At 46.2% G+C, this 11,279-nt stretch overlaps 1 protein-coding gene across 1 annotated transcript in view; it reads left to right on the forward strand.

Annotated features, from left to right (window-relative positions):
- Positions 1-6,624, forward strand: part of LOC135810075 (inositol polyphosphate-4-phosphatase type I A-like) — a 57,753-nt gene extending 51,129 nt beyond the window's left edge. The window contains exons 30-35 of the mRNA XM_065323547.1: positions 1,994-2,061; positions 2,543-2,739; positions 3,529-3,635; positions 3,967-4,079; positions 4,894-5,048; positions 5,678-6,624. Coding sequence (XP_065179619.1) covers positions 1,994-2,061; positions 2,543-2,739; positions 3,529-3,635; positions 3,967-4,079; positions 4,894-5,048; positions 5,678-5,810 — 773 coding nt within the window. The 3' untranslated portion in view covers positions 5,811-6,624. The remainder of the gene's footprint in view (positions 1-1,993; positions 2,062-2,542; positions 2,740-3,528; positions 3,636-3,966; positions 4,080-4,893; positions 5,049-5,677) is intronic.
- Positions 6,625-11,279: the final 4,655 nt, after the last annotated feature.

Genomic DNA, 11,279 nt, shown 5'->3' on the forward strand with positions numbered 1-11,279 from the left:
CCGAGTCCCGACAAAGCAATTATTGGTACGATCAAACATGCTGTGATGCATGCTAGCTACTCTGCCGGCGATATAAAGATGTTTTGCCACTGAGACGTAAGACACGTCCAAACGTGGACTGAGTTGATAGCATTACCGTCATGCATTTCTGTGTTATGGTGACGGCTAACCTGTGGATGGAGCAATGGACAGTATTGAATTTCTTCAGAACTATCCTAGAAACGTAGACACAACCACATGCCGATTAATTTCAAAAGCAGCAGTCGTCTATATGGATCTGCTGACACTACAGGAGGAGGACACGCTGATCTAACGGGCTGCTCTCCAAAGAGTCTAGCGGCTGTTTGAAAGCTGTGTACCTCTACTGATACCATAGTGCTAGTGACAGCAAATGACCAGCGGCACGAGGCTCATAAATAGCAGCCGCTGTGTTTTCTGCTTTTTGGCCTTCCCCTTGCCCCCAGTCCATCTCCACAACTTCATGGGCTCACTCTTGTTCTGACCAGGAGCGTTCCATGACTGCAGTGTGCCAGTACGGGTGAGGAGATCCCTACTACCCTAGCGTATCCACACCTTGAAAACTCCTCCGAACCCTAACACAGAGCTGCAATGTGCTTGCGTTATGCCTTCGGGCCTGTTTCCGGTAGGACAAGTGCATTCAACAGTGGTAGTACTTTCCACAGCTCGGTTCTCAGTCAAGATCGCACACAGTACGATTCTGTAACCTGCTTTTGTTTTCATCTCTGGCTGGCAACGGGCCCGGTACCACACTACATTTTCTAAGTTCACTAACTCGATTTTCTGAACGTAGCCAGCCTGGAAGAGGCTTGAGACTCCTCCTAACCGTAACACAGAGGTCCGATGTGCTTGCATGATGCCTTTGCCTCCTTTCTGGCAGGGCAAGCACATTCAGTAGTGACAGTATAGTGGTGGCAGCGACTTTCTGCCTGTTGCTGGCACGGCCTTGAAATTACGTGTAGCACTATGACCAGGCGCGTTGTCAAGGAAGAAAAACACCATCGCCTGCATGGTGAATACTGCTGGCTGCAGTCTTGCAGCAGTGGTGAAGAACAGAAACTGATGAACAGGAAGCGAAGAACTGCAACTACCCTCGTGCAGCAAACGCAGAGAGCTTATATAAATCAAAAAAATCCTCGTGTTCTGGCCTGCGCAACGAATTAAAATTTGAATTTTGAAATTCTCACATACAAAACAATGCAAAGTACGGGAAACAGGTCGAGCCGCAACTGCGGCTCGCAGTTTTTGATCAAGAATCGTAGCGAAGGCTCGTGGTGAGCCGCGGCCACGCTGCTCCAGCTCGAGCCGCAGTCAATATGGTAATGATGACGTTTCAAGCCGCGGATGACGAGCAGCGGAGCCGCAGTGGAACCCGGCCCTAAAGTCCTCGCTCACAGCCATTGCAAGATGTGTAGCCTACAGAAAGATAAACGTCAATAAACTCTCTCCCGAGGTGGAAACTGCAACTTGTGAAGTCAACACAACGTGTCGACAGCAACTAGGTCCAAAGAGTGCAAGGGGTGGTATCTGTGTACTAGCCAGCTTTTGTCAGTTCGTGTTGCGCTCGGTCGCGCAGTCTGCGTGAGTTTGAGTGGTAAAATTACCACGCATCGAAAACGTTGCCCCGCAGAAACGAGCCAGTGCAGAGTCGCCATGTTTTATGCATACTAAAGTAGGTGCCATTCTGTCGAATTGAAAATATCCTCTTTATTGGTTTAGAATAAAGAAAAGGACCAAGGAACTACAAGTTACGCTATAATGTCCACTAGCACCACCAGTTACTTGGTCCTTTTCTTTTATTATAAATTAATTTTTGGCTCTCTATCCGAGTCTATCCTCTTTATTGGTGTATCCTTTGTGCATGTACGAGGTGGAATTGTTATAAATGAGAACGTAAATTCTCTCTTTCTCTCTCGCTGCCGCCGTCGCTGCTGCTGTCTGTCTTTGCGTTTTTGTTTTTGTTTGTCTCGTTTAGGTGATGAGCTGGGCATGCTGGAAGACATGATAACCGCACTCGATGATCTTCAGGTTGTGCAGTTACGGGTACGTCCTCGTCTGCCTTCTCCTATCGCTGTCTGTTCTCTGTGTGTGTCGAGTGTTGTAGTGTATGCAGTGGACTCCAACAGTCCAACACCATTGTGTAGGAGAATAAGTTCTTTTGCGGCCAAATCTCTTTATAGCAGACATGCACCCTACAGCATACCAGCAAGTAAGGCAGCAGCAGCAACAGGCCATGACTAGTGTGTGCCCGGGACTGCTGGGCAGTGCTTTGCTGCACTTCGCTTCTATGTGGTCTTACAAGGCATGTCTCGTGATAAATGAAATCTGTTCGCTACAAAGGGTCAGTTTTGTATGGGTTCGAACAGGAGACATGGTCAATGGTTGGCTATATCACGAAATTCGCTATATACGAGCTCGTTCTCTGTGGGGTCGACTGTATATGTGCTGTGTTGTCGTTGTTACCAATCTCCTTTCCCCTGCTATACACCATCCATTGACCTGTTGTTCGTTGTTGTTGTTGTAGTTTGAACTGATGCCGGACGACGTAGAAACACCAGCACCGCGGATATCGGGAGTCCGCAGCACCATCGACGTGGCCGTGCCGCTGAGGAAGACCGTGTTTGCGCGCATGCCGTCGGAACTGCGAAATGGCCAGTCGTTTGGCATTCACGTCGTCCTGTTCACGCAGGGCATCAATGAAAAGCAGCTGCTTGCCGACCTGTAAGTCAGCAGCATGACTGCTGTCAGTGTGACTGTTGTCAGTGTGACTGTTGTCAGCGTGACTGTTGTCAGCGTGACTGTTGTCAGCGTGACTGTTGTCAGTGTGACTGTTGTCAGTGTGTCCTTGTACTGTGTCTTCTTCCTGTCAAAAACCGACATCTACCTGGTTTATCACCGTTAATTTGACCATTAGACGTCTAGGAAACGTACTATAGCATATCTAGCCGAGGTACTTCTTATTACGGAGTTGTGCACCCATGCCCCGGACAATGTCCATGCTAAGCAAGTCAGTGTACATCTTATCAGAGTGCACTGCTTCCAAGTACTGTATAAGCAGAAATATGAGTCTGGAATTTAATTTCGTCTTTTTCGTCCAAGGAGATTTTGGACTAAATTAAATGTAGGACGAATATCGATTTGTCCAGCTTTTCTATACACTCTTACGATCCATGGACGAAATTTTCAACCGGACGAACTCCTTTTCTTTGGATTTGGACGAAATTATTGACCGACGAAATTTTCTGCCTCTACAGTAGGTGTGTTCCACTGTTTATAGCATGACAGCTTGCACTCCCAGTGCAAGCTGTCATGCTGTTTGCTGTAGGGTGTGCATGTTTTTTTTGTTTGGGTTTTTTTGTGCTTTTTTTGTGCATGTACCCCTGCATGCGTGCGTGCTTGCGTGCGTATGTATAGTATCTGTGTGTGTGTATCCATGTGCATATTATATACAGTATGCATTGTGCATGTATGTTGTGTGATTGTGTTGTTGTGTTGTTGTTCCTTGTGCAGTGGTATCAAGGGAGGTGACGCACAACTGCAAGACTCTGTCAATCTAACCAGCTATGGCAAGCTGCTCCGCTTTTTCGAGAAGCACCAGGAGGTCTTCTGTATGGCAAGTACGTATTTTTATTAACTGCCCACGGTGACCAGAGTTATTTGATCAGTTCAGGCCACCTTACACCATGGAAACTGAGAAGTTCTTCTTCGCCTACCTCCCACCTTGGCCCATGTCAACGTCTTGCTTTCTTCTATCTGTCTGGCTCTCTCTCTCTCTCTCTCCCTCTCTCTCCCTCCCCCTCTCTCTCTCTCTCTCTCTCTCTCTCTCTCTCTCTCTCTCTCTCTCTCTCTCTCTCTCTCTCTCTCTCTCTCTCTTACTCTCTCTCTCTCTCTCTCTCTCTCTCTCTCTCTTTCTCTCTCTCTCTCTCTCCTTTCCCTCATCTATTGCAGACAAGGAGACCCAGAGCAATATTGTAGAAGTACGTCATCTGCTGGATGAGCTGCGGCATACTGTACTTGCTAAGCAGCCGCGTAACATTGATATTCTGACACTGAGTGGGCGGGTGAGTTTATCTGTCACATTAGGGACCCTTAGCAAGGTTTTCGACAGTCACTTAAAGAAGGTCATGTAGTTGTTGTTCTGCTGTATCCTTCAGTGCAACTTGTGAGATGAAAAGATGAAAAGTTGATGAGAAAATGTTATAATATAACATTTTCTCATCAACTTTTCATCTTTTCATCGATCATCATATTATGATGATCGCAAGGCACGCAACGAGAGGGAAAGAGACGATTTGTTCAGAACTGTTTTAATATACTTTTATTGTTACATTCATCAGTGAATCTACATAAGAATGGAATGGGGACTACTTGAAACTAATCTTGTATGGACAAATGAAAGTGAAAGAAGGGCAAAAAGAGCGAAACAAAAAGGTGATTATACTACATGTATTCATTTTACACAACATGTCGACATAATTATAGGAAATGCTTACAGTGCAATTAGTCGTCCTTGTAACTATTAAACTGCTGTCTCCGAAACGCTTGCTTGTTTTAGTTGATGAGAAGTTTGCGATTTCCCGCCTTGGGAAAGTCGCAAACACGAAGAGTGATTGTGTGAGCTCTGCATTGTGTTAGCATAGTCAAGTTTTTTTTATGAAACCCAGAGTGTGCAGCTTCTGTATGGGTGGGTGTCTGCCACGGCGAAATTCCTCCATTGCATCCTAGTTGATGCAGATAAGCGACGTGGCAGGAAGTCGCGTAGAGCATTCAACTAAGCTGTGGTTGTGTAGCAGGAGATCTGCTTGAATCCTGCTCGACACACTACTTTCTTTTTTTAAATGTTTTTTCATGTGCTGCTGCTGCTATGTGGGTCAGATCTGTCGTGTAATGCACGGTCTGCGGTTAACCAGCTGCAAGAGTGGCAAGGATCGGACTGCAATGTCCTGTACGCTGGAGGAAGTCATGCTCATGAAGAAGGAGCTGTGCCTAGCGCCAGACAACTTTGAGCAAGCGCTGGACGTCATCAGACGGTACGTGCATTGCCGTGTGTGCTGTGTGCTGCTGCACAACTCGAGTTGTGGGAACGGTTGCAATACACCCAGTGAGAACGCAGATATTGCTTGTGCCTGGCGTGAAGTAAAGCAAAGCTAAACAAACGAACAATGAGTGGCTAACCCACTGTGCCCTTGTTGACAATCTTTACATCATGACATTGTACTGTACTTTATGGGCGACGCTGTGTATACACGAGGTCCAAGGACTGATAAAGCATAATGCAGGGTCCTCAAAAACGGGTGGACGAAATCAGTGCTTTTAATTTATATTCCAGAGTACTTCCTGCGGAAACGAAAACTTTTTCCGGTTTATTGTGTGTAATACTGTATTAGTGTACGTACTCCAAAGAAGTGTAGCCAGTGTACTAGCCACTCATTGTCTTGAAGTATTTCTGTTCCACGACACCGAATTTCTTCAGCACAGTAACTACTTTAAAAAATTGAAATAATTCATGGTGCGCGTGAGACGCGGTGAGTAGACCAGACCCACCACCACAAACTGGTCAAGGACCGCAAATCCCATTCGCTACATCCGACCTGTTCGCACTTTGACTGGTGTTTTTGTTTCTGTGTGTATCTGTGTTGATGCATATATATGCATGCAGGCGAGGGACACGGCTGATTAACACGTACAAGAATATTGGCGAGCGTCGCTACGCGTTCAGCCACATGCAGCTCAAAGTCTTTCCAAAGTACTTCCGACCGCCAGAGGGTACGTTTGGTAGCAATGCCACGTGACACGGATATCTCTCTCTCTCTCTCTCCCTCTCTCTCTCTCCCTCTCTCTCTCTCTCTCTCTCTCTCTCTCTCTCTCTCTCTCTCTCGCTCTCTATCTATCTCTCTCTCTCTCTCTCTCTCTCTCTCTCTCTCTCTCTCTCCGCTCGCTTGCACATAGCTCTATTTTGCTAATGCTGCCATGAAATTGCTGGTACAATTGCACCCGTTTGCTGAATGCTGGTTAAGCTTCTTGAGCTGATTTCTTACCCAATGTTCCTGTTAGTATAAGTATTTACAGATCAAACACAGGCCATATACTCACTGGGCATGCTGATAGATAATGCAGACGTTGACCCGTTCCGACCGGCTTATGTTTTGCCAGGCTGAAGACGCACGCACACTCAAACGTACACACGCTCGCACGTACACACGCACACACACGCACGCACGCTCACACACAATTCCAGTTGTAAATCGGTCGAAATTTTAATTTTTTTAAATGACATCCTCTTACCCTAGGTAGTCTAGATCAATAGTCTCAGTGCAGCACCGCTCTGAGTGGCACATTGCTTGTTGAAAGCTGTACTACCATGTCCATCCGAGCCTATTTACAAGAACTACATGACATGAAGATGCCATTTTGGCAATCTGTTTTTGCTGCTGGTCAATGAGAGTGGCTTGAGTCTATGAAAGCTAGTTATTATGATCAACTTGCCTTTTGCGGGAGAATTTCCACCCTCCAAGCTTGGCATATGTTATCAGATTGCACCTTGAGTGCATTTTGTAATAGATTTTTAGGCTCTGTTATAGCCTGCAAGTAGGTGCTTTAATTCTATTCGCTCGGTTGCTGTGCTTGTCATGTAGCATCGCACACAATACACACGGCACTGGATTTCTGTGCAGTGGCTGTATTGACGTTTGTACTCTCCAGTACGTCGTTGGGGGTAGTGCTGGAGATCCGGGACGGTGAGGTTTGGTATCAATTCATACGGATGCTCTGTCTGCACCGGGTGTGAGCGTTGTTGTTAGACGCCATTTCCTTCTGGTAGCATGCCGTGTCTCCGGTGCATGGGAAATAACCTTCCAGTTCTTATCAGGAGCCGACGGGAATAATGTCTTGTTTCCCAGATCCCGGGTGGCGCTGAGAATTGGGGTAATGTAGTTGGCACACTGTGATGCCATTGTCATTGGTACTATGCACGCAGTCAGAATTGAAACCTATCCTCAGGCTGTGTTTACATGAGAAATTTCAACCCGGGTCGAGTTCAGCCCGGGTTGAAAGTCTGTATGATAGACAAAATAGGTGAGCGTTTACATGAAGACAGTTGACCCGGGTCGGATACTGATATGCCGCCAAAATTCCACTTCTAGAGTCCTGTATGGTCACGTGAATCCTTTCGCACGAAATTTGCATGTGCAGTGCTGTTCAAACCTGGTGCGAGATACGCACAGAAGTCGTAGTACGATATCTTTGACCCGGGTTGATTTCAACCCTCCCCCCAAGGGGAGGGTTGAAATCAACCCGGGGCGAAATTTCAACCCGGGTCAAGCGCAATGTGTGATGTAAACGCGCCATTCATTTTGTGCACATGGCGGGTTGAAATCTGACCCGGGTCGAACTCAACCCGGGTTGAAACGCCTCATGTAAACACAGCCTCATAGTCATACGTGTACAAGATCATCACTGTACGTCTACTACCTGGGCAGTCTTTCTTGTACACGTACATTATCACCCCCCCCCCCCCCCCCCCCGGTCGGGGGGGGCGCGGGGACAGCAGTTGCATGACTCTACTGATCACCCCCGAGGCCTCCCTCCCGGGACACAGACCTGGTTGCCTCGCTCGGCAAAGGCCAGGGCCTACATGTATACCATGGTATACAGGGTACTGCCACTACTGGTAGATCTGATCAGGTCCGGCCGGTGGCATGAGCACAGTCAGTACAGTGCACTGGTTGCATATGCGCATGTGAACCATGGTTACAGACTTACAGTCACGGTTTCAGTAGCAATCACGCATTACTGGAATACTACCTGCTGGCGCCTAGGACTGCCTGCCTATCACCACGATCACCAGATCACAACTGGTTTGTTCAAGCATCAATGAGCATAGCAAGGAGATAGTTGCACAAGCCTTTTTTCGTTTTGGGATTCATCAGAATAATAAATACACCACCCAAATGGAGAAGAATGTTTTTATAGTCTTCACGAGTCGAGTAGCTCAGCAGAGCAGCGTCTACCGCAGCCAGCGCTGCCATGGGACCGACGGGGTCATGGCCAGCCATGGCTGCAACTGCAGGACTATCATTATCAATGCCGCCCTGACCCTGACCCAGTCAGTGTTGTCATTGTTCATCCCGGAAATCACGACGCTCCTCCGTGTGAATAGGAAACTCTTATGCTTTTGACTACAAGTAGCTCGGAGTGCTTTGATCTGGGAGTCGGCATTATACATGGTGCAATCATGGATGACTTCACTTGCCCAATTTCCTGGATAGCGAAGGAGTGGCCACGTCGCCAGGATGTTCAAGCGTAGCGTCGGTACAAGCTACGATGACCATAAAATAATTATTATGGATGACATGACAAGTCATGTGTTACACTGACTTGCGCCTGTGACTGTGTCCGTCTGACCTGGATGAGTGGATCCCAGTGCAGCTAAAGTCACTGCTGTAGCTGCGAGTGTGAGTATGACTATGAGTGTAATACTAACTAGTTCAGAACCTTCATGCCAGCATGCATTATGGAACCAGGAATGCTCTATCTGCGCACAGAACTGTTTCGTCCTTTGGCCCTTGGCCTTGGAACCAGGAATGGATGATTGCAGCCCAGTGAGACTCAACTGTCTGAACTGAAGCCTCAGTGAAGGTGACAGCCTGTCCAGAATGACAGCACTAAGTGAAGAGTGTAAGAAGTACACTCATGCCGTCTGGAGACTGGACTCTGTCCTGCTGTCTGTCACAAAGTGCCCAGACCAATGCAGACTGGCAGCATATCACAGCTGTACCCAGCTAGCACTGAGTCGGTGCCCTGGAGGGCTGGTATCATGTACTAATAGTTTTGTAGTACCCATGCACCGGCAGTAGTCACTTCACTTTTGAAGGTACTTCAAGTATCATACTGGACATGCACATCTCCCGTATATGCTACTTACACAAATGTACTGTCGCGGACATGGAAATCCCCGACTGGACCGGGGTCGGCGCCCTCAGCACCAACAGAACGTTGCATGCAGTGCACATGTTGATCCGATGCGACCAGCAGCATGCAGTGCATGATAAAACGTGCCTACGGCTGCATGGCCAGCGCCCTGGGGCCGCTAGACGTGCGACCGGATTTCCATGTCCACGACAGTACATGTACCTTCTTGCCATTATTTCTAGAACTACTACAGGTACACTCAAACCCAGGCTCCTAATCCTATGGACGAACGCCAAGGGACCGATGGTATTTGTTTGCAATAACGGGAGTTCTTCTTATCTATAACTTATGTTACATGTATACCCAGTGAATACACAATGTTAGGCTAATAGAGTTATGAATACAGTGTACTAGTTCTTCTAAAGCGAAAGTTTGTCTTCTCAGTGTCCTTCCTCACCAGGTTTCACTGTACAAACAATGTAGTAGAAGCGTTGTACATGCGTACATACATGTACATGTACATAATAATGTTGATAGTTTGACAGCATGAAACAAGGTCCACCTTGTTTCATGCTGTCACACTATCAACACATTTATGTCAGTAGTAAGTACTAAAACAAGGTTTATCGAATACCATATATGTACATGTACGTGCATGTACATGTATATGTAAGTTAGGTCCTCGTGTTCAAAAGGAAAATCTTTCGTCTTTGCGGTTCGGCGTTGCATTATTGGTCGCAAAAGTGTGACTGATTAGCTTCTTTATCACTTGACGTTTCAAGTCACAACATTTTTGTGACTCGGGGTCTGAATGCTGTTCAGTTTGCACCCAGTGACTTCTTCGCCTTCGTTTACTTTCCACATATTATTGGAGTGTATCATCTGAACTTTGTATCTTATTAGCCTAGGAGTACTAGTATTCCATCATTCCCTGTACTGTACTGTACTGTAGTATTTTTATACTTGAGAAGAAAGGAACGAAACGTTTTTAAAACACCATGATTTTTCTATCGTCTGATCACAATTCAACTCCGCTGTAAACGGCCCTAACTAACTGCCAATCAAAATACGCCATGATGAAAGAGGAGTGAAGTTTTATACCTGTGTTAGTAGCTGCTTTGGAGTTTGCAGACAATGACGAAAAGCTGACGTTGTTTGTTTGTTTGTATTCTTTATTTAGAGTGGGAAGTCCAGAACAGGCCCTAGCCTAATAACAATGGTCCCACTAGTGACGGAATGCTGTATATCTGTGCATAAGCCTAGCGGATCAGTGAGTGTAACAGCAACTAGTAGGGAAAGAAAAAGAGAGAAGAAAAACAACTCAAAACAGGAGTACGCGACTTGCATAAGGAGAAAATAACGTAAAGAGCAGTGCATACAGTATTTGTAAAAAGGCTTATTTATCTGGTAAGCAAAAAGGCAAGAGCCATTGACTTAATTAAAGCGATTGCATTTTCTTTCTTGCCTGTTGATAACAACAAAGTGTCCATATCATTATCATGTACATGTATGTCATGTACTAGTGTATTAGTGGTCATGTACATGTATTACCAGTACAGTCATGTAGTCATGTGCAAACAGTACTGTTTCCACATGACTGTGGAAACAGTACTGTTTCCACAGTCTGTGGAAACGTGCTGACTGTGTTTTATCCATGGCATGATACTATTGATAGGGTGGGGTCTATGATCGCGGCTTTTTAGTGGTTTCTATCTCGTGTTTTTCAATGTGTGAGACTTCATTCACTATTTTTCTCTTTCTTTTCTTCTTCTTTTTTAGAAAATTGGGTGTTTCTCGCATACCTTCATTTGCTGTTGCTTTATACCTTCTTTTTGATGGTTTCTGTTGCTCATTATTAATGGATTTGGATTTGGATTGAAATAAAAACGATTCGCCTACCAGTACAGTCACGGTCCTTGCCATACATGACAGACTGCCATTTTCCCCACTTCAACCCTATCTTGACTGTTTTATGTGCCATGGTCAGCACTTCGCAGTGCTGGATCCGGCATGGAGTAGATGGAGAGGAGAGTCAGTTCTGCATGACTGGCTCAGTCACTGGGTCAGTGTCACTGACTCAGTGACTGGTTGCATTGTTCGAGTGACTACACCTTGTGCACAGACACTGAGTGTAGTGTGAGCACTGATTGACTGTCTGCTAGTGTTTATTACTAATATTAGTGTTACTGACTCTGTTGCATTTTGGAGAGAGGGGGGGGGGGGGGGCCGGGGCATGCTCAGTGCACTACATGTATGCATGCAGTAGTACAGACAGTCAATGAGTCATGATAGCGCCTTTGATTTGACTGTAGACTGCATAATGCATGCATGCACTAGATCTTTGTCAGTTT

Source organism: Sycon ciliatum, chromosome 1 (genome assembly GCF_964019385.1).
Source record: "Sycon ciliatum chromosome 1, ocSycCili1.1, whole genome shotgun sequence".
In the NCBI taxonomy this organism is placed as follows: Eukaryota; Metazoa; Porifera; class Calcarea; order Leucosolenida; family Sycettidae; genus Sycon; species Sycon ciliatum.